At 55.0% G+C, this 23,225-nt stretch overlaps 2 protein-coding genes across 3 annotated transcripts in view; both read right to left on the bottom strand.

Moving 5' to 3' along the window:
• Positions 1 to 6,838, bottom strand: part of ASS1 (argininosuccinate synthase 1) — a 78,747-nt gene extending 71,909 nt beyond the window's left edge. Inside the window, exons 1-2 of one of the 2 annotated variants that reach the window (XM_038374643.2) lie at positions 6,707 to 6,819; positions 5,653 to 5,739 (exon numbers count right to left, since the gene is read on the bottom strand). The gene's annotated coding sequence lies outside the window, so the exon portion shown is untranslated. Of the gene's footprint in view, positions 1 to 5,652; positions 5,740 to 6,706 lie in introns of both variants that reach the window. The other variant, XM_038374642.2, reaches the window with a different exon arrangement.
• A 6,848-nt stretch (positions 6,839 to 13,686) lies between these two features.
• HMCN2 (hemicentin 2) overlaps positions 13,687 to 23,225 on the bottom strand; it is a 110,741-nt gene continuing 101,202 nt past the window's right edge. Inside the window, exons 88-97 of the mRNA XM_043498830.1 lie at positions 22,157 to 22,278; positions 21,721 to 21,958; positions 21,396 to 21,458; positions 20,510 to 20,632; positions 19,734 to 19,868; positions 18,421 to 18,549; positions 17,327 to 17,647; positions 16,524 to 16,643; positions 15,586 to 15,712; positions 13,687 to 15,173 (exon numbers count right to left, since the gene is read on the bottom strand). Of these exons, the coding sequence (XP_043354765.1) occupies positions 14,837 to 15,173; positions 15,586 to 15,712; positions 16,524 to 16,643; positions 17,327 to 17,647; positions 18,421 to 18,549; positions 19,734 to 19,868; positions 20,510 to 20,632; positions 21,396 to 21,458; positions 21,721 to 21,958; positions 22,157 to 22,278 (1,715 nt within the window). The 3' untranslated portion in view covers positions 13,687 to 14,836. The remainder of the gene's footprint in view (positions 15,174 to 15,585; positions 15,713 to 16,523; positions 16,644 to 17,326; positions 17,648 to 18,420; positions 18,550 to 19,733; positions 19,869 to 20,509; positions 20,633 to 21,395; positions 21,459 to 21,720; positions 21,959 to 22,156; positions 22,279 to 23,225) is intronic.

The following is a 23,225-nucleotide window of genomic DNA, read 5'->3' as shown; positions in this document are numbered from 1 at the left end:
AAAGGACAAGCTGTATTTAAAAACATGCTAGCTTGTCCTAGTGAATCCCAGGATTAACTACCAACCTGCTAACAGGAAGTCCCTAATTCCACACTGACTGGGCAGCAGGGGGCGCTCTGGGTGTGGTGATTGGGATAAACCGTCAGAGTGTGGAAGGGAAGCCAAGTGCTACTTCGGGGGCAGGAGGAAAATGCTACTCTTTAGAGGAATGCGTCTACACTTAGAGCTGGGTTGGATTCCCAGCTCGAGGATACATACTCCCTGCTAGCTGTCAGTGAGCTAGTGCGCTAAAATCAGAGTGCAGCTGCGGTGGCGTGAGCAGCGGGACAGGCTAGCTGCCCCCGAGCGTGCACCCATCCGAGACCCTAGGCACATACTTGGGGCAGCTGGCCCGTCCCACTGCTTGTGCTGCCACAGCTACATTCTGATTTTAGTGCGCGGAGAGCTAACACAAGCGTGTCTCATTGGGTTGGGAATCACACTCCTGGCTCTGAGCACAGACATCCCAAGGACTTACTCATCTGGGGCATGACTGCCATGGAAGCCCCTGATTCTGGTGCGCCTCACCTGAGCTCAGGGGAACGAAATCCAGTGCACACATGTGCTAGCCGACCCTTTCCCAGATTCTCTTAGCAGCAGAGCTGGTGGAAATGCTCAAACAATGTTCATGCTGGTGACAAACTCTCTGCCAATTTCCACCAGGTGACCCGCTACTCTCAAACCTAATTCCTCTGATGTAAGGTCCAATTCTGCCTTAGCAGACTGTCTGGGTTCAGCCCAAGGCTGCTGACCTCAGTGTCAATTAGTGTGCTGTCGAGGCTTGATGCTCTGACAGGAACAGGTCAGGCATACAACAGGCATACAACCTGCCACTGCCTGTGGTTCCTGCTGCCAATGCCCGGAATCAGCATTTCATTCATGATTCCGTGCAGTGACTTGGATGAGTGGGGCGTTTACACGCTGGTTCAAGCTAAACAGGAAATTGCCCAGTCTTGTCTGAGTGCCCAGAATGTGGACAATCCCAGTGAAAAGTCACTTTCACTTCTTCCTAGAGGCAAGGGGTCAAATGTATTGCTGATGTAAAGGCGGCAGAGCTCCATTAAAGCCCATGGGGCCATGCCACTCTATACCCGTAGTGAGTTTGGCTCAGTGCTGTCAGTAAATGAAAAACAGGCAGATTTAGTAACCAGTACATCCCACATGCCCAGCAATGACTTAGCTTCCCCGAACCTTCCTTTCAGACCTTCCTGATTTCACCATTAGCCAGCCACTACCAGAGCAGATGGGGCAGGCTGGGATTAAGAGGGGAATTTTCAGAAGAACCTAAAACACCAGCTGGCATCTCATGGAGCATTTTCAGAGAAATGTTTTATTTTACAGTAATTCTGGGTGTACCCTCTGTCCCTTTTGATGAGACAGGACGTTTACACCAGGGCAGGAGTTTTGTTTCTTAATGGACTAGGTCAACAATGATGATAATCCCCATGCAGACAATGTTTCTCTGTCATACAATAGCCCCTTATGTCCTTTGAGTTACTTTAGTGCTGGGAAAAAGTGCCCTGGAGAACACAGCCCTACCTTTATCCACAGAAAAGGAACGGGACCCAGAACAACCACTGCTAGGAATGACAAGGGAGTTTAGCCTCTGTGGTCCAGTCTTTGCTTTCTCTTCTGAAATTGCCAGTTAGGACCAGCTCTGGTGTTTATGAGGCTGATCAACATATGCTGGCTAGCAGATATATCTCATATTATAATATGTATTTGCCGCACCATAGACACATTAGTATGCATTGAGCACAAATAATATAGCAGTTATATAGCCTAAATTGGCCTATACCTTGACTATAATCCTGTTTTCTTATGCTAAGTATCCCATTGCATCCCTTGCATTAGCTGAAGTAAGCTTTGGCATAAGCAGATAGGGAACTTGTCAAAATCAAGACATTTGTTCTGTCTCTTAGTATAAGCTAGGGAAATACCTTCACAGACCAAAAAGAAAAGGAGGACTTGTGGCACCTTAGAGACTAACAAATTTATTAGAGCATAAGCTTTCGTGAGCTACAGCTCACTTCATCGGATGCATTACACTCTATACGGCTAAATTCAGTGCCTTGCAAATTGACAGGTTTCAGAGTAGCAGCCGTGTTAGTCTGTATTCGCAAAAAGAAAAGGAGTACTTGTGGCACCTTAGAGACTAACAAATTTATTAGAGCATAAGCTTTCGTGAGCTACAGCTTATGCTCTAATAAATTTGTTAGTCTCTAAGGTGTACAAGTACTCCTTTTCTTTTTGCGAATACAGACTAACACGGCTGCTACTCTGAAACTTCACAGACCAGTACCTGAAACCTTAGTTTCCAAAATAAAGTTAAGGAAGAAACAGAACAAGTTAGGGAACTGGGACATATGGGTTGGATTTTTGTGATGTGTAAAGGGATGCATAACTCATATAAACTACCATATAAATACCACCAGCTGGAATGTGTCACTTTGGGAGCATACCTCCTGCATAAAGTGAATGTAACCCTGCTGGGCACTTGTCTTATAAGAACTGACCTGAGACACACATGCCCCCACAAAGTACACGCCCAAACTCACTCAACACAGGCCACTAATCAGCCATCAGGATGTTTATTTGGCCACTACTGACTTATTCTTAAATTTGAACAGAGGACGCAGAGATGCATATGCTATTACCAGCAACCTGAGCCATCCAGTTCCCATCAGAAGGAACAGCAGTATAACAAATAGCTCTGCCAGCCAAAGGACAATACCTGGGTCAGATCATTGTCACTGGAAACTAAACTGACACCACCGGCTCACTGTGTCACAGAGAAAGGAGCCAGCCAATTGAAACAGCGTTTAGTGAATACTGATGTGAGGGGGTATGAATTGACAAGCTATGGGTTAAAAACACCAGCACCCATTAACAGTCCCCTGAGCCTTCATTAACTTCCTCTTATTGACCCATCATGAAGTCTAAATGCCACCAAGCCCAGGAGATTACCAAATATATGCCTGTCACTGACCACACTCCTCTGGTCTCTACCCGGATCTCAACTGGGAAACATGCCAACATTGAAATGGATAAGGCTCCTGCTTATTGAAAGAGCAGGAAACTTGTAAATTTCAATTCCACCATCTCCAGGAGAGAGCTGTCAGGGTGAGCAAAGGGGACAGGGATAGTCACATGTTTGCAGTCTCAACAAACCCCACTTCCTGGGGCATGAGGATAAGGGTCTCCCATCTGGGATGCTCACACTTGTTGCAGCCTCTGTTGAGAGAGATGATTTTACTATCAAAGGACCATTTTCCAACAGAACACACCTGTGAGATGGAGGGGCCAGATTCTGGGGCCTTCAAACTCAAGTGCCTCTTTCAAAAGTTTGCCTGTTCCTGGTGTGAGGTCCCTACTAATAGTCACACAGTCTTTTCCACTGCAGCCCAGTGTAACCTCCCAGACAATGATCTCAGTGTCAGAATAAACAGGTGCAAGCCCCTTAGTAATAACAGTGCTTAGTTCTTTGCATTACCTCCGGCATTTACACATCAGAATAAATTCACAACTAACCCTGCGAGGTAGTGTGATGCTCTGTACCTTGAGGGGACACCCCAGATCCCCCATGTTCACCTTTATAAAATGATTCTGTGGTATCCAATGCAAAGATTGTCATGCTGGGTGTCTTCAGAAGGCTTACGATGCACTGAGCAGGGTTGTTACACTGATGTTATAGTAATTGTTACAGTCATGTTATACTAAGGTTATAGGTTATAATTCCATGTATATAGTTATGAGGCTGAAAATGTATCCTCATGGCTTAAAGCAAGCCCATGCAAAAACTCTCCAAGAGCAGAGAGGCAGTTCACACCTCGTCAGGGCATGGATGGGACAAACCCAGCCCAGCCTCACAGGAACAATGGACACTGGCTAGGGCAGCAACAAAAGAATCTGTTAAATGCTCGAGGGAGTCACCCCCTTCCTTTGGGCAGTTTGGGACTGCAATGAGGTAAGCTCACCTGACTCTGAAGAGGCAGGGGGGCAAAGCCAAGAGGAAAGAAAGGACATGATAAAAGGGAGAGACATGTTGCCATGCTCTCTCTCTTCCACCTACATTTACAGACACCACTGAACCACTGATCAAAGGGGAGAGCCTGGCTGAAGAGCCAGCTGTGGTGAAAAGCATCGAAGTTTGTAAGGACAGTGAAAGTGTTAAGATCAGCTTAGAATGCATTTTGCTTTTATTTCATTTGACCAAATCTGACTTGTTCTGCTTTGACTTATAATCACTTAAATCTTCCTTTATAGTTAATAAATCTGTTTGTTTATTCTACCTGAAGCAGTGCATTTGATTTGCAGTGTGTCAGAAACTCCCCTTGGTATAACAAGCCTGGTACATAACAATTTCTTTGTTTAATTGACAAACTTATATAAGCTTGCAGGGTTCAATGGGCATAACTGGACACGGCAAGACGGAGGTTCCGAGGGTTGTTTCTGGGACCAGAGATGTTGGCTACTATCATTCTGGGAGCATCTTACATGCCAGAGGCTGTGCGAGAACAGCCCAGAGTGGGGGTTCTCACAGCAGAGCAGGGTCAGGCTGGCTCCCAGAGTCAAGGATTGGAGTGGCCTAGCAGATCACTGGTCCAGACAACACCAAAGGGGAACGTCACAGGTAGATACTATTATCCCCAATGGATGGGGAGACCGAGCCAGAGAAATGAAGGTCAGAATGACTGTGGGTGCTAGGCTCTTAATAACCAAGCCGTGAGTTTTTGAAAACCTGGCCTGCAGGGACTTGCAAAGACAAACCAGAGAGAGGCCGCATGTATTAAGAGTTGGGATGAGAACCCAGGAGTTCTGGGTCCCACCTTGGTGTTCATACTAATAGGCTGCATAGTCACTGCGAGAAACACAGGGATGATTTCCAAGCACCTGTCCTCCTTAACGAAGGGTGAGGGAAATGCAGGGTGTTGGGGAGATTTGGAGCAGGGTTGTTCTCTACACAGTCTGGATCACCACAGTTTCCTTCCAGGGTGCAGTGACTCAAAGCTTCTTGCTCCTGGGGATCATGCCAAGAAAGGCCGAGCCTGGCCAGGAAGGGAGAGGAATTTCCTGCATTTCACGGAAGGTGTCGGGTGAGGTCAAACAGCTATTGATTTCAACAACTAGCCCTGGGCAAAGACAGGTGTGAGTTTGCCTTCCAGACACACCTGCCTGCCCTGCACTATGCCAGGCTAACTGCTCTTGGCACGGAGAGTAAGGAGGGAGGGGAGAGGCGGGATGGGGTGGGTGGTGGAAATTCCCTATGAGAATGAACCATCCTTTCCTAGTGTTATTAGATGTGTTGTGGCAGCACTCTATGCACCCGTCACAGGACTCCATTGTGCCAGATGCTGTACAAACACAGAACAAAGAGGCAGCCCCTGCCCCCAGAGAACTTACAGTTTAAGACCACATCTATACCAGGAATAAGGTTTGTATTTTAACCCACTAGCTAGTCCCTAGGGTTTACCTGGACCAATGATCACATGCTAACCCTACAACTATCCCATCATCTCCACTAGGGGTGGAAAATCCTGACGCCATTGAAGTCCAGGGCCACAATTGCACCCTAGGATTTTAAAAAGAAAGCCCCCCCACACACACACACACCTGGTTTCCTAGTGAAGACAAGGCAGCTTATGGGAGTACAGCGCCTAGCACAATGGGGACCTGACTCACGACTGGAACTCCTAGGTGCTGCAGCAAAACAGAACAAGCGTCACTATTGCTGGGGCTGGGATCAGAGCTCTTCCAGGGCCACAAGCCATTGACTGGGGCGGTGACGGAAGCTGGGGTTGTTAGGGCCCTTTCTGCAGAGGCCTGGGGCATGTGCATTCCCTGCCCTGCCTCAGCCAGCTGAAGCGCTCTGCCAGACCTCCCTCCTCTCCCCACTTCAGTCTCATTTCTAGGCAGTTTTCGCTCCTCTGAAATGTTGTCCCAGGTCAGTGGGGAGGAAATGGACAGAGCAGCAGCGGGGGGGGGGAGGGCTGTGCTGAGGAGTCAGCGCCGGGGATGGAGGGAGCAGGGTGTTGCTGCCTGATGAGCAAGGGGGCCCCCTTCTCCAGAACCCACCCCCGCCCCATTGCTTCAACACCATGGCACCTCCCCCCAGCGGTCCCCAGCTCCCGCCAGCCTCCCGCGACTGGTCCCCACGGATCTCCACCCAGCAGCATCCCTCCGCTGATCCCTCTAGCCTCCCTCCCGCCACTGACCCTCCCTGCCTGCCTCCCCCCACTGGTCCCCATGGATCTCCACCCCAATCCCTCTAGCCTCCCTCCCACTACTGATCCTCCCCCTCACTGGTCCCCCTGGATCTTCACCCTCCCTCCCCCTGCCTCTTCCCACTGGTCCCCACTGACCCTCACTCCCCCCCAGCCACCCCCCACTGGTCCCCAGCTCCCGCCAGCCTCCTCCCCACGGATCTCCACCCCCAGCATCCTTCCAGTGATCCCTCTAGCCTCCCTTCCCACACTGGTCCCCACTCCCCCCAACCTCCCCGCACTGGTCCCCATGGATCTCCACCCTCCAGCGGTCCCTCCGCTGATCCCTCTAGCCTCCCCCCCACTGGTCCCCACAGATCTCCACCCCTGATCCCTCTAGCCTCCCTCCCCCCACGGATCTCCACCCCCCCAGCTTCCCTCCGCTGATCCCGTCCCCGAATTACCCCGACAGACGCCGCCGGCTCGGCTCCGCTCCGAGCTCCGGACGCGGGCAGGCGATGGGGGCACCGGGCAGAAGCGCCGCCGGGGGCCCCCTGTTATGAAGCGCGGCGGCGGCGGGAGGGGGCGGGAGGCGAGGCCCGGAGGGGGCGTCTCCCTGCTGTGGGCGGCACCCGCGGGGAGCGACTCCCCTTCCCGTAGCTGGGCCGGGGCCGGGGCCGGGGGCGCCCGCAGCCCGCCAGCGCCCCGCGGGGAGGCACCGGGACCCGGCCTGCGCTGAAAGCTCCGGGGCCCCCGGATCCACCGGCCCCCCGCGCCGCCGGCTGCGCTGGTGTGTCCCGCTGGCGGCAGACCCCAGGCACGAAGCGGACCCCGAGCCCCTCTGGCAGGAGCCCCCCAGCCCCAGCGGCACAAAGGCCCCGCGCGTAAAGCCAGGCGCCCTGCGCCCTGCGCCCTGCGCTCCGGCTCGTCCTCGGAGAAAGGGGCCAACCCGTCCCCCTCCTTTCGGAAGCTCAGCCGCCCGGGACGGGAGAAGGGCAGCACGGAGTCGGTGCCCGCGGCCCGGCCCTGCTCCCGCCTGGCCGGGTCAGCGCTCCAGCCGCCGGGCAGGGACGCAGGGGGAAGACCGCTCAGCACATGGGCAGCAGCAGGCTGCCCGGCCTCAGTTGTTAAAATAGCGAAGGTGACAAACTCCTACCACAGACGGGGTTCAGAGTAGCAGCCGTGTTAGTCTGTATTCGCAAAAAGAGAAGGAGGACTTGTGGCACCTTAGAGACTAAGGCATTTATTTGAGCATAAGCTACAGCTCACTTCATCGGATGCATTCGGTGGAAATGGTAACACCCCTTGTCTCATGTTCTCTATGTATATAAATCTCCCCACTGTATTTTCCACTGAATGCATCCGATGAAGTGAGCTGTAGCTTATGCTCAAATAAATTGGTTAGTCTCTAAGGTGCCACAAGTCCTCCTTTTCTTTCTACTAAAGACTAACTCCTTGGCTGCCTTTGCTTGAATGCTGATCTGTTTGCTCTGGGATCCGTTTGTCATGGACTATTATTACTGGGTCTACTTGGGGACTCTTCTGCCTGGGGTGACCGCTGCTTATTCCACTAAACAAAATCATCACTGGTACCTTGTGCTCCTCCGCTTGCCTTGTCTCTCATCTGGTGATGGCTGGCTCTTGTGGGCAGCACCTACCTTATGTCCGGGGATAGCACAACAGGGCCCCGCTTCCTGATTGAGGGCATAATGTAAATAATGACCAGCTGCGGCTATAGCAATAGGAAAAGACTTACAGAACATCCACCTCAGATAAAGAAAAATAGAGATTTTGACATACACCCCAAGGCAAGCTCTCTGGCGAACAGAATTGTATGTGTGTGTGTATCGTTGTGTGTGTGTATATCACTAAGTGTATGTGCCCTCGCTATTCTCCATAGACTGGCACAATCATTTTTAACCCAAATGCATTGCTAATTGACATGGAAAATAATAACAATCCCTACTCATATAGCAGTTTCCTACTGAGATTCTCAGAGATTCATGAATTGTCGTTTCACATGGATTTTCAAAGGGGACAAGCATTATTAGCCTGACAGAAAGTTTAAGGCCTAAATTTTGTAGAGGCCATTCATTTTGGATGGCCAACATTAGATAGGGCTTGACTTCCTGCGATGCTAGGCACTACCAGCCCCCACTGGAGTGGCGGACCGGTGTCAATCTGGAAAAAACAAACAGGTGCTCCCCCAACCTCTGCTCACGATCCAGGCTCCACCCACATCTAAAATGAGATTGTAGATTGTGCAGCTCCTCATAGTACAACCAGGCAAGATTTTTATACCTTGCCCATCACTGTGGTGTCTGCTCATCCCTCCTCTTTTGTGCATATTGAGATCACCAGTGTAATAGTTAACAACATGGACCTGTAATTTGCCATCATTAGTCTTTGGAGTTAACACATCAAGTGAAATCAATAGGTGCTGTTTCAAAAGTCAGCCTTGCAATTTTAGGCTTTCTCTGCAGATATCACTGCAAGTATTTACACCCAATTTGCAGTTTGGAGGTATGCTTCATGGCCACAAAACACTGCAGAAAGCTTAGATTCTGGACCACAAGATACAGTCACCAGGAAAAGGTACCAGGAGTCAGGCCAATTTAACCCCTGAGTTGTTGGTGCTCAGCACCTATGAAAATCAGGCCTTAGATGTCTTAAGTTGGTCAGAACAGAGACCCTCAATATTAGTGTCTACTTTTGAAAATTTTAGCCTTCGGTGACTTGTCCACGGTTGCACAGTGAATCTGTGGCAGACTTGGGAATAAAGACCAGATTTTCTGAGTCCCACTCCTCTGCTTTGGGCAAGTCACAATCTCTCTATGCCTCAGTTCCCCCCCCCCCGGTAAAATGAGAATATCTCTGTAAAGCACTTTGATAGCTATGCATCACATGAGCTATTTACGTATTATTTAAATATCTATAAAATGGGAATACCATCCTTAAGACACTCAGATCTATGGAGGAAAAGTGGTAGGTTTTATTATCAACCACAAACCCTCTCTTCCTTGGCTGTCCAAGCCCACAGATTCTTCCCCTTTCTCCTAGCTGAATATGCACCTGTCTGCGCCTCAGAGGCATCCTTTGACAGAGAACATAACTCACCAATTATTAAATAGCAGATAGCCCACCGGGTTGTTTATGCCCCCTGTGTACGAAGTGTCACTAGCAACTGCTTTCCTCATTACAGAATCCTCATGAAGATAAATGCAACTGACAACCCAGCCCTTCTCGTTCTCTGCGCAAGGAATGTGGCAGCCCTCCGCCCGCTCCCATTAGCCCTGGTGAACTGCAGTTACAGTTGGTCATTGTCAGCCAGCACAGCACAATTGCTGGGATGCTGTTTTAAGGGCCTGCAGGCTAGGGACTTCTCCATGAGAAGGCAGCAGCACCGGGCTATTTTGCAATGACACAGGACATTGCTGATGACAACAAGGAAATACCTTCCCGTTGGGGTAAACCCTGACAGGCTCCAGCGTGGAAACCCTGGTTTGCCCTTGTCTGCACTTAGGTGGGGAGGGGATTGGGGGGTAGGTGCAGCGATGCTGAGTGCTGGAGACCAATGGTTCCTGCCTGGCAGTCTGTGCTGCCCAACATCATGGCATGGGCTGCAACCACAGTAGTGAGTTGAGGCCCAGGTAGTTGCAGTGACGGGGTAGCACTCTTGGGGTACTTTGGTTGTGGCTTTGGCCCCTGCCCCTAGCTAAGCAGAGAGGCCAAGGGACTGAACGGGCCTCTGAAATTGAGCTCTAAGTTCTCACCTTATAGGTGACGTCTTCCAGGTCAGTGGCCAGACAAGAACATGAAGCCACACACGGAAAGTTTGCTGTGCCCCGGCTATGATGTCCCTCTTCCCCAGACAACTCCAGCCTCCAGGGATGTCAATCAGGCACCTTTCACCGGCACTGACTGCACTGTAGTATCTTTCAAATCAAACAAGGAACTAAATCAAATGTCCATGGAGTAAAAGCAATGTCCCTTTGCTGCATGAAATATTGACAGGAATGTCCCTAGGGACAAGTCCAGCTTCCTGCCGCTCTCTGCCAGCAAAGGGCCTTGCAGACTACGTCTTCAGCTGTCTTCCAGGACAACCAGCTAATACAATTGGGAAGTCTTTAGGGAGATGGCATCTTGATGCCTGACTGATGAGCCCCACAGTGCAGTTAATTTCCCATGCTCTTAGTTTTCCACTTAACCACAACCTGGTGCATCAGATGCATCAGGAAACAAGGCCTCTTCTGTATCAATACTAATAATACCACCACTCTTATCACCAGTAGATCTCAAAGCACACTGCAAAGCACATTATCCCCATTTAACAGATGGAGAAAATGAGGTACAGTGACTTGTCCACAGTCACGCAGCAATCCAGTGGCACAAGTGGGAGAACCCAACTCTCCTGAGTCCCAGTCCAGTGTACAATCCTCTAGGTAACACCAGGTCCAGGACTCATGCTGCCATGGGGGGGTTGAGGGAAATGCCCAGTTCCCTTTTGAAAATAAAGCAGGAAATTCCCAGGTTAAGAATTTAGCCTTCAATCACCCCTAGGAACATCTGTTTGATCCATTTGGCCAATCCCTTAGACCCAAGATGGTACAGTGCATGCTGGGACCAGCAGGCTCTGCAGATTATCCCTTTGTTTGGAGAGGAGAGCAACTTCACCCTGTTCTATTTTAGGCAAAATTAGGTATGTGACACCCATGTTCCCAGCACATTGCAAAGCTTGGGTTCCCCGTGAAAGAGGGGCTTTCCCCACAGCTGAATGCAGCCACCTCTGGAACATGGCAGCCTCTGTTGTTCCAGCAACACACCACCAGCAAGGTTTAAAAGAGGGAGTGGTGAATGAGAGAAACCCTCCCCATGCTACAAATGATTGCAGTCACATTGATCTCTGCCCTTGAGGGCTGGGAGATTATGGGGTCAGATGAGGTTATCAGGCACAATGCATCACACGGGGGTCTTGGTCGTGGTTTTGCGGGGCGGGGGTGTAGGTGGGTCAGGTGATTGGGAAAGAGGGAGGCGCGACTGGTTTCATTCACTTAGCTCCAGCTGACGCAGGATCAAGCCTGTCCCATGTAAGCTCCCAACTTCCCAGCTCCCACCAAGCCGACAGCTGCACAGGGCCGGGGACACATCACGAGGGGGCGTTTTGAAATCCAAACAGTCCTCTCATGACTGGGTCGCTTGACTTCAAAGAACACGGCCTCCTCCCCGCTTAGCAGGGGCGTTGGGGAACTGGGAGCCAGCACTGTGCGAGTCTCAGCATATCGCAAAGCCCAGGCCAGGGCCAGCAGCACAACTGAGTAGAGCCTTGCAAGCCCCCGAACCTGCTGGGAACTGATCCCAAGTGTCAGCTTTGGGTGGGGGCTGAAATCAACCTGAGCAACCCTCTAGGACTTGGGTCGTCCCAGATCACCTCCTGCCCAGGGCCCCGGGGGACGGCTGGCGCCCAGCTCCTGCAGCTGCACTGCGACCTCTCCCTCTGCAGCCCACACAGTGCAGCTGGCAGGAGCTGGGCACGCAGCTGCCACACTGCGCTGAGCCCCTGCAGGCACGAGGCAGACAGAGACTGTTTGCGGGCACAGGGAACTGGCAGCGCTCCTCAGACAAAGCCCCAAGGACGAGGCAGTGGGAGTGGTGCTGCTGACGCAGGTCTGGGTCAGGTCTGAAAACAATGCCACCCTCTGGGGTCAGGTTCAGGGTATCGGAGCTCAGGTCACCCTCTAAAAGGGGGCCTGACCTAAGCAGACTGAGCACCAGGTAGGTCAACGCAAAGCACCAGGTACAAAGCAGGCAAAGGGCCTTTGCATTTGCAGGGCAGCTCTGCACACTACCAGCTCCAGCAGAGCCTTTGCAAGGCTTGGTCTTTCGCTGCAGCACCTTCACCCCAGGGCTCGGCCCAGCCCACCTCCATGCTCTATCATCCTGTGTGCAATTTCCAGACTAGTCATTAAGCATCCTGTCTCTTATGGAGTCTGAGCCGATACTGCCGCAGCCAACGGGCATCTTTCCATTGACTCAAATGAGTGGGGATCAGGCCCACAATGAGCGCGCTCTCTGGGTAGGTATGAGATGTCCAAACACCTTCTCTTTATGGGGAGCTCCCTCATTCAGATCAATCATAGAATATCAGGGTTGGAAGGGACCTCAGGAGGTCATCTAGTCCAACCTGCTGCTCAAAGCAGTACCAGATGGTCCCAACTTGACCCCTTGATGATCCTAAAAGGTCCCCAGAGCAGGAGCTCCTTCTGCTGAACTGTGTGTGTGTGTGGGGGGCCCGAAAGGGGGGGGACAGACGAGATGCTCCTGATATTGCTAAGGTAACAAACAAGAAGTGGGGAGGATACTCTTTCCACCTCCTTTCTCCATCACACAAACCCGGTTATTTCGAATAACCATTGCAGGTCACCTCTACACAGGACCCAGCACCCCCTCACTGGTGCTGAGCACACAGCTACTGCAGAAGTCAGTGCCACCAGCACTGTGAGCAGACAGCCCTGCGCCCTCTGACCTGACGTGGGGGCCCTCCCCAGAAACAGAGATAAAGATCACTGAACAGAGAGAGGATCTTTGTATCTCCAGATCCCATCTGTTCCTGCAGCTTATTCCCACCCCGAGGTCATAACTGCACCTAGGGCCTGATCCTGCATCTACCATGGTCACTGACACAGCTCTCATTGGTTTCAGTGGTACAGGATCAAGCTGTGAGGTACGTGATGACTGGTGCCCTGTCACTGCCACAGGTGAAAACTTTGGGCAAGTCATCAGGGCTTAATTCATGCCAGGGCTGAGCCTTGGCGTCTCTAGGCTTGGCAGTTCATAGCCCCAGCACCTCTAGGCCTGCTGCATCAGTTATGAACATAAAAAAAAAATTGCTTGAGCCCCGGCACCGCTATCATTACAAATTAAGCACTGCAAATCACTCACCTCCCTGTGCCTCAGTTTTCCCATCTATAAAATGGAGACAGATGACATTGCCCTCCATTGTAAAGCGCTTTGAGATCTACAGATGAAAAGCACTGTAGAGGGACTAGGTGGTGTTATTACCATCGTAATCTCCAAAGCCAATGGGGATGCCTGGAATGGAGGATACGAATGAGAAAATGGGTCAGATCCTGCCCCACTGAGTTCAGCAACAGTTGGCTGCTGGGACTGAGAGCAGAGTCAGGCCCCAAGCTCCAGTCCGAAATCTGAAGCGCCGTCATGCAGTGCAGAAGGATGATGCCCTCAAACAACACAATTGTTTTACTCACAAAATCATCTTTATTTGGTACAAAACCAGAAATAAATAAGTATGCCGAGAAACCAGTCTGATTATAACAAAGACTGACCACGAGGGAACTAACCTTTTAATATGTGGTTACCAACAAACCCCTCAGCCCTGGAACTCCCTTCCTAGCCCTCCCACATCAGCTCGGTGGCTTTTTAAACATCTGCCTCACCCAGCACTGCGCAGGGTGTGCTTGACCTTGGGATGGCTACAGGACCTGTGCAATGCTAGCAAATCTCTGCACCACTGGCAAAGCTGCAATGTGCATCTCAGCTCCCCAAGCAGTATGCACCTGAGCACTCAATGCGTGGACAGGGCACTGCATGGGGACTTAGGAGACCTGCGGTTCTGTCCCTGATATGGGCACTGACCTGCTGGTGACCTCTCTGGGCCTCTATTTCCTCTCCCACCCTTGAGCAATGGGGCTGTGATCAATGATGGGGTCTCTAGGTGCTACCCCAATACAAATGGAAAAGAACAGTAATGGCCTGGTGTCTCCAGTGTCTATCTCAGGAGAGCCACAGGCTTTGTGATTCCACCTGAGAGCCAAAAGCCAAGGAGACTAACAGCCGCTTGGCGGTTTCCCCTCCCAGGTTCTCAGTATCTCAGCTCTGATTGCCCTCAGGACCATGCTGGCAGCTCTGTTTGCTTAAAAGCCACATGTGATAGCAGGCCCAAGGACAGCACCATGTTGCAAGAGACTAATAGCACCTGATGTTTACACCCCTCACCCCTCCAGCACTGCAGAACACTGGATGAACCAGTGCCTCAAGTACATGCTCCTCTGCTGAGCTAGTAGGTGAAGCGATGGGTACAAAGTCCAGACGAGAGGTCAGCATTTGCAGGCCTCCAAACTGCATTGGCACCATCCCACGGGGTCAAGGCAATTTCACTCACCAAGGGATTGAGCCATAGGGCTGGGAGTAGGGTTGTCAAATTTTGGCTGGGCATATTGCTGGAGGTTTCATCACATGACACAATCTTTAAATTAAAGATTAATCTTTAATTCCTGGAGACTCCGGAACAATCCAGGAGGGTTGGCAACCCTAGCTGGGAGCCGAGGGAGGGGAGTTTTACAGGATCATGGGGAATCTCTTGCAGGGCACTGAGCTGATGGCAGGCAATGGGGCTTTGGGATCCCAGGGAGACACACGGGACAAAGGGAGACGCTCATGTCAGACTGAGCTGATGTCCCGTAAGGGAGATGGAATCAGGAACAGAAGGAGAAGGAGACAATGTCTGGTGGGGCTTGGGGCGTGGGATCAGCATCTTCCCCCTTCCTCTGCCCATTCCCAGCGCCCCCTGGCTGCCATTAGTAGGGGTAGGGTGAGACGGAAATGAGGATGAGGAAGACGCTCCGTGCCCGCTGCTCGTTGTGAGCCAGGGCCTGCACCTTCAGCCGATAGATGCCGGCAGCGTGGAGTGGGCGCAGTGTGGAGAGGACCCCCTGGCCTCTCTCATCCCGGAGGGCAAAGGGGCTGCCCGGGCCCTGTTCCAGCAGAGTGAAGACAGTGCGGTTCTGCAGGAGGCTCCCCTGGGAAGAGGCAGTGAGCTGGACAACGTCGTGGCCGGCCGGGATGCCAAAGGGCAGCGTGAGAAACTCGTACTGCAGGGTGAAGGGGCCTCCAGGGCTGCGGCGGAAGCACACTCTGCACGAGAACAGGCAGAGGACGTGGGTGAGAGTGGTGAGGAGCAGCAGCACGACCTGAGCCTCGGGCTAGTAGCCAGGACTCCTGGGTTCTAAGCCAGGACAGCCTTGGACAAGTCACTGAGCCAGTCTGTGCCCTCAGTTCCCCCCACCAGGGAAAGGGCAGGGGGAGGGTCAGACTTGGCAAGTCTCAGCACTTTACCTCTTCAAAGTGCTAAATATCATTAATGTACTGAAATGGGCATGTGCCAGTCCAGGCCCACTGTTGTTACACCCAGGACCTGACCACCCCCACAACCTGGCAGCAGAGCTGAGAAGAGCATTGGCAGATTGGTCATGCCAGGAGAAGAGGAATAGCTGCCCTGCTTGGGTACCCCCCGCAAAAGAACTTCTCCGCCCCTTCCCCGTCTTACCTTGGGCTGGAGCCTCTCCTGTAGCCTGTGGGGCAGGGCATATCCAGGCACTGGGAGCCTCCCCGCGTGTTAAAGCACACCTGGCTCGGGTTGCAGTGAATCCTCCCCTCTGCACATTCATCTATGTCTGCAGAGGAGAAAGGATGGGGGAATGGGGACAGACAGGTGCTCAACGGGGCCCAGGCTCTGCTGCTGGGGGACCCTGCTCATTGTATCACACCACTCCGTGCATTCAGGCGAGCAGCTGCGCCCTGGAGAGCGAAGAGCTTTCTCCATGAGCTCATTGCAATGAAGCTCCTCCATTTTACCTGCTGGGTGAGCTGCAGAGTCTGCTGGCAGCAGGCACCCGACCAGGGCACCTGCCCAGTTACTAACATGCCCCCAAAGCAGACTGTGCATGACCATACTGCACTCGGGTCCAGGAAGCAACAGAGCCACACAGGGGCACCACAGCAATTCCTAAGCAATGGCTTGGCAGAGGGGGCAGGAGGACCATGGCACTGTGGGCTAGTGGACTGAGGCCAGGCATAGGCACCAGGAGGTCCCAAGTTCTAAGTCTGGCTCTGCCACTGCCATGCAGTGTGTCCCTTGGGCAAGTCACATCACCTCTGTTTCCTGCTCCATGGATTGGTGGCAGTGATACTAAGCTGCGAGCTCCATTTGTGAGGTGTAGGAAATTAATGGGCCAGATCCGGCCCTGGCATAGCTACATTGACTTCCCTACAATGATGCCCCTTTGCTTGGGAGATGAAAAGTGCAGCACCAATGCAGGCACTGTGGGGAGCCTGGCAGCTGGGTGGGGATTTTGCTGGCGCAGCCAGAGACAGATGTGAAATCCAGGCTTTAGAAAGGGAGATTAAGGCTTACAGTATCGAAGTGGCAGGGACGGATGGACGGACACACGCTATGTAACAGACTCCTGAACAGCACGCACTGACCCCGGCAGGTTTTCCCATTGGGCAGCAGCCGGTAGCCAGCTGGACACAAGCACTGGTAGCTGCCCTCAGTGTTCCTGCACTCGTGTTGGCACAGGTTCCGCACCTGACATTCGTCAAGATCTGTGTAAAGAGAAGGGAGGGGAAAAGAGGAGAGATTCCAAGTCTGGCACACTTCAATGCACTTCTGTGTCCCACCCCCCCCCCACCCCGAGGGGCAACCCCACATGCAGCATGACACTGCCCCCATGCCTTCAATGCACAGCCACCGTGGTGCATGGTGCCACTGAAACAACCCTGCAAAGGCGTAAGGCCCCGGCAAACGCTCCCATTTATCCACCTTCCGGGGGGGATCTGGCCCAGGAAAACCCCACTCCAGCCCCATGGGGGACCAAAGGCTTCGGCCCCGGAGAGACCAATTGTATGGGGGAGCAGGTAGAGCCACAGAATGGCTGGCACAGTGGGGAGGAAGAGGGGAAGTAGGAGCGAGGATAGTGGGTTATAAGACGGGCTATTCCCTTTAGGGCCTGGGCACCCAGATCCTGCATGACCCTTCTGTCAGCCCACAACCTCTCTGCTGATGTCAGCATGCAGAGCGCCTGCTTGCACCAGTGGCTTTTCCAACACGGACACTTGTTCATCAGGAACTGGATTGATGGCCCCAACCCCTGCCCCCCCAGGCAGCCAGCAGGTGCCGCAAGCTTTCAGTTGCCCCCCAGCTAAGCTGGAGTTGGGCCTGTTCCGGCTGCATCGCTCCAAGGCTCCCCCTCTCTGGAGTGACAAGGGTCAGCAGCGCATGGCCTTACCAATGCAAAGTCCATTGCGCCTGGTGAATCCTGACGGGCACTGGGCCTGGCTGCCGGGGCTCAGGGCGTTACCAGACTGGCCGAAGGAGAACCAGGTGTAATAGCCTCCCCCGGGCGATCGGCCACTTGGTCTGAGCCACTGCAGACGGGTCCCTCTGTTGCTGACACGCGTCACATTCCCTCCTGCCTTCTCCGGCCCAGCACAAGACTTGCCATCCCCACGTAAGGCCTTCCCAGGTGGGCACAGGCATCTGTAAGTGCCCTGGAGGTTGCGGCACTGGAAAGCACATGGTGGAGGTACTCGCTGGCATTCGTTTATGTCTGATACAGAGAGAAAAGCCAGCGTGAGTACAAAAGCCCAGCTTTCTGGGGCAGAAGCCGTGCTGGCTAGTGGCTAGAGCAGGAAATAGGAACCCAGGATTCCTGGGCTCTGTTCCCTGGCTCTGGGAAGCAGAGTTGTTTCCTGGTTAGAGTGGGGGGAACTAGGAGTCAGGACGCCTGGGTTTCTATTCCTGGCTCTGCCACTAACATGCTGCGTGACCCTGAACAAGTCACTGCACCAGCTACAGCTTAGTATCCCTACCTATGAAGTGAAGATAACACTTCTTGATTCCCACCACCACAGAAGGCTTGTACGGGGTAATGAATGATCCTGAGGCGAAGGGCAGGGGACAAGGCCCAGCGCAAAGCATTCACACCCACCACCCCCTGCACCCAAACACCCGCCTCCTGCAGGGTTTGAAGCTTCACTGGCAGCTTCCCCCAGACCCATGCCCGGCGACTCTCCTTCCCCCCTGCTCTCACCAGGGGGCGCTCTCGCTGGGCAGCGGGAAAGCTGGCGGCTCCCTCTACAGGTGACGGCGTGAAGGGACTGGGCAGAGACAGAACTAGCTGCGTTACTCCAGCAGCCGCCTGCGGGGGGGGTCGAGACCCGTCTCCGGATTTGCCCAGCGTCACAGAGCAAGTCAGTATCGGAGTCTGGAATTGAACCCAGGAGTCCTGAGGTCCACCCCCTCTCTCCTGCTCGAACCAGCAGAAGTGCTGCCTCCCCTGCTTTTCTCATTGCATGGCAAAGGCTGGCAGGTCTTTGTTACCCAAGCAGGGTCGGCTGGTGCCCTGGGTCCTGTAACCACGGGGACACGTGCACCGGTACCCGCCGATGGTGTTCTCACAGATCTGGTTGTAGTGACAGGCGTGGGATCTCTCTGCACACTCGTCCGGATCTGTGGGAAGAACGAGAGGAGAGGTCTCCCGGCGAGCAAGTCCCCACGCAGCAGCTAAAGCAGAGGTGGGCAATATGGCCCGTGGGCCACATCCAGCCTGCGGGACCATCCTGCCCAGCCCCTGAGCTCCCAGCCAGGGAGGCTAGCCCCCGGCCCCTCCCCCGCAGCGACACCACCAGCGCTCTGGCCCGCCGTTCCTGCCAGGCAGTGCGGGCAGCGTGGCTGGCTCCGGCGGGGCTGCGGCTCCTGCTGCTCTGAGCAGCATGGTAAGGGGGTGAGGAGTGGGGGAGTTGGGTAAGGGGCAGGGGGTCCTGGAAGGCAGTCAGGGGACAGGGGGCGATTGGATGGGTCCGAGGTTCGGGGGGGGTGGTCAGGGGACGAGGAGCAGGGGAGGTTTGGATAGGCATGGGAGTCCTGGGGGGCCTGTCAGGGGGCAGGGGTGTGGATAGGGGTCAGGGCAGTCAGGGGACAGGGAACAGGGGGGTTGATAGGGGGTGGGGTCCTGGGAGACCTGTCAGGGGGCAGGGGTGTGGATAGGGGTCAGGGGGGCACTTGGGGGACAGGGAGCAGGAGGGGTTGGATAGGGGGTGGGGTCCAGGGGGGCGGTTAGGGGCGGGGGGTCCCAGGAGTGGGCAGTCAGGAGACAAGGAGCAGGGGGGTTGGATGGGTCTGGGGTTCTGAGGGGGGCAGTTAGGGGGTGGGAAGTGGGAGAGGGCGGGGGCCAGGCTGTTTGGAGAGGCACAGCCTTCCCTACCCGGCCCTCCATACAGTTTCGCAACCCCGATGTGGCCCTTGGGCCAAAAAGTTTGCCCACCCTTGAACTAAAGCTATGGCCCCTCCTCATGCATCATGGGCTGAGATACCAGGAGATCACTGACCCCTTGTCACTGCCTGGGACCTCTCTTAGTGTCCAGCCTCTTGATCTGCTTTGACCTGTACTGAGCACGGGGCCGATCGAGGGCTCCCTGGCTGGGCTCACTGAGACTAACTCCCCTCTCCGCTAAGGAGGCCCCCAGGTGGGGCAGGATGGGGGGAGCTGGCCCTGTAGAGAGGACTCATCCCTGGGCTGTTCATCCAGCCCCCGGCACAGGCTGGAATGCCCCGCTGGAGAGCCTTAGGGAAGGAGTGCGAGCCAGGCGACGTCCCTCCCCATGGGCCGGGCAGGAGAGCCCAGGGGCCGTTACCTTCACACCCCACTCCATCCACGGCCGGCCGGAAGCCAGCCCTGCAGCGCGTCAGACACCGATAGGCCCCCGCCAGGTTCGCACACTGCTGCTCCAGGCGGCAGGCGTGGGTGCCCTGCGCACACTTGTCCACGTCTGCAGAGAGAGCCGACCGTCAGTATAGCTGCCTCACCCCCTCGCCCACGGAGCCTGGCAGCAGGGGGGCTTCTGGGCCCAGGCCACCTCCAAGAGAAACCCTCTGCCCTCCTCTCTGCAGGGAGGCCTGCTGCTGGTCTCCTTCCTGTTGGGCAGCATCGGTGAAACTGCCAATGGCTGCTTAACAGCATCGCCGGACCTCCAGCCGCCGCGCCCTTCGACCTCTGGCCCAGCAGGGTGCACCGACATTCCCGTGCTGGGTGGGAGGGGGGTCTTTCCCCCTGAGATGTCCAGAGAAGAAGGATGGACTGGTCTATGGGGCAGCCCCCTGTTACGTTCCCCAAGGGAGCTCCCAGGGCCAGACCTGCACGTGTTCCTGTCCCCAGCCTCCTGATATTCCCACAGGCACCCACCACCCCTAGGGAAAGGGGCCTTTCTCGCTCTGGGGAGAAGGCAGAGGGGGCATCCCCTCCCTCGCCTCAGGGCTTCTGGAGGCTCTGGAGAGCCTTCCTGCAGCGAGGGCGCAGGGCGAATTGCTTGTGCTCACACCCAGAGGCTGTCCTGTCCTGGGCCTGCAGCTTCCCTGGGAGGTCAGGCCAATGTTGGGGGGGAAGGAAGCTGGAGGGTAGCTCCTTCCTTACCTCTGCACTCCCTGCCATCCGGCGCCAGGGCGTATCCGGCGGGACAGGTGCAGGAGAAGCTGCCCACGGAGTTGTGGCAGGCATGGGAACAAGGGCTCTTCGCAGCTGCACACTCGTTCCTATCTGGGATGCAGGGGAAAGGAGTTACCGTCCCTTCCCAGCAAGAGCACGTACTCTGCTGCCCCCACCTCAGCACCGAGCCAGGCGAAGCCACGACCGCCGGGGAAGAGGCACCTCAGCAGAGGTTACTGACCCGGAGGTCACCCCAGGGCAGCGGGGAAGCAGAAACCAGCCCCTGGGTAACTGCCTCTGGAGAGCTGCCATTGCTGGGGGGAGAGCACAGAGGCTGCACGCACAGACTGCAGCATGCGCTCCAACCTCACCTCCTGCCCCCATGCAGCACCTCTCCTCGCCCTGGCTGGGACGGCTCCCAGGTATGCACATCTGGTAATTGCCTCTGCCAGCCACAGGGTGCCAGAGCCTCCCCCAGCCAGTGCACACAGGGCCTCCAGCAGCTGGGGGAGGGGATGGCCGCACTGGAGCTGGAGGTCAACTGCAGCCGGTGCTGGGTAGACGTACAAGCGCCAGCTAGTCTGCTAAAAACAGCAACCCGGGCGCAGGCAGGGCCAGCCACTCCCAGTACGGCCCTGGGGCAGGACTGAACTGGGGTGGCCAGCCCAGGCTGCCACCTGCACCGACACTGCTGTTGTTAGCACGTTAGCTCAGTGAAAGGCAGCATGCCGACGTCTAGCCGCACTGGGAATTACAGGGCCGCGGCACCCCCGGGGACACCAGACACTGAGGACGCCCTGGCGTTGAGCAGAGATGGAGAACGGGCCCCAGCCTGAGGGAAGCACATGGCCTACCCCTCAGGAAAGGCACTTACCTATGCAGTACAGCTGCTGCGGGCCCAGTGCAAACCCCTGTGGGCACTGCTCTCCGTTCGCCTCTGTGACAAAGACAAGAAGGTAAGAGAGCCCCGTCAGCACCGCAGTGAGGCAGGGCTCATGGGGAGCATGGGGGGCAGGAGCCCGCGGCACAGCGTCACCCAGCTCCCAGGCATGCCAACGGGGAACGGCCTCCCTCTCTCATCCTGGGGAGCAAGGCAGGCTGGGAGAAGCTTGTCCTGCCACCGTCCGGCCTGTGGACTCTGACTCCAGGGCTGTCAGCGGGCAACACTCACCCGGAGAAGACGGCTGCTCTCCTGTTACCTGCGTGGAGGGAGGAGCTGAGCTGGAAGAGGAGCTCCTCAGAGGCCGGGTTGAAGGAGGATTTGACGGCCCTGGCCTGGACGTGCTGCACCAGGGAGGGCTGCTGACCCAGGGCAGCATTGTACTCTATGCTGTGGTTGCAGCGTATCTGAACCGGGAGCCCGTCCTGCAAGTAGCTCTGCACAGACTCCACATGCAGCTGCCCAGCCCCTGTCTGCACGTAGCGCTCGCTGAAATCCTGGGGGGGGAAGAGGGAGATGGGACACTCAGGGACCGGGGCTCAGCGGGACTCCCGGGGACGAGGGACCATGGCAGCGGGGATCTCCCGTTGTGCCATTGGCTGTCACTGTGAACAGGAACAGGCGCTGCCAAGGTGCTGGCGGGGGCAGCTGGGCAGAGAAGACGGCGAGGGCGGTGTCCTGGAGCTCCTACTGACCTGGAAAAGCACAGCAGCTTCAGCGATGCTCTCCGGCACAAACCCGTTGACCACAACGTCGAAGAGAAGAGCCCCGCCTGCGTCCAGGCCTCGGGCGACATGCGTGATCCGGAGAAGCTCCCCTGCAGTGACAAGGAGAGGCAAGCAGGGGGTCAGCAACTCCGTACCCGTTAACGATCCCGCCCACGATGATTTCAGTCAGCCCTGGGGCTGAGCCAGGCTGCAAAGGGCCCAGATCTGGGCTATGGATGGGGCCAGCAGCAAATTTCAAGATCTCGAAGCCAACTTTTAAACCTGGGTGTATTTGCATCTGCAGGCTGGTCTCTGACCCCAGCAAGGCGCTGTGCAGACACAAGGCTCCCTGCAGAGCACTGTAGGCCACCCCAGCAAAACACCACACCCCACCACTGGCTCTTAGGAAGGGCTCGGTAAGGCTGGCACTGAAATGAGCTGCCCTGCCTGGCTGGGAGCCCTGCAAACAGCTCTTCATTCCATTCCCTCCAGATCCCTAGACACCAAACACCCCGTTTCCCTTGGGGTTCCAGTGAACCCGGAGCCCCCATCTGCAATTCAGGCCAAGGGGTCAGTTTTCACTAGTGTGGGGTTGAAGCCACAAAGTTCACAGGGTTTTGTGCTAAAGTTGGTCCCCTAAAGCAGAGGTGGGTCACTCAGGCTAGGACATAGCCCAGGTCCAAAGGCTCACGAGCCATCCCAGACTCCTCAGGCACCACGGTGGAGATGGCTAGCACAGAACAAAACCAGAACCAGGTGGCACCCCTTGGGGGCTTGGGTTTTGCTGTGAATGTTTTGCACAACCTCAGCATGCAGTGGTCACCAGCCTGTCTCCAGGAACTCCCTGAAAAGCAACCTAAAGGATAGGACTCGGGATCCCTGGATTCAATGCCCAGTTTTGCCACTGGCCTGCTGGGTGACCTTGGCAAGCTACTGCCCCTCTGTGCCTCAGTTTCCCCAGCTGTAAAATGGGGATAATGATACTGCCTGCCTTTGAGATCTACTGATGCCAAGCCCTGTGTAAGAGGCAGGTATTTATTATTATTATCTGACCCCT

Source organism: Dermochelys coriacea, chromosome 16 (genome assembly GCF_009764565.3).
Source record: "Dermochelys coriacea isolate rDerCor1 chromosome 16, rDerCor1.pri.v4, whole genome shotgun sequence".
In the NCBI taxonomy this organism is placed as follows: domain Eukaryota; kingdom Metazoa; phylum Chordata; order Testudines; family Dermochelyidae; genus Dermochelys; species Dermochelys coriacea.
Note: the sequence above shows the minus strand (reverse complement) of the source record. Positions and strands in the feature narration are given on the sequence as shown.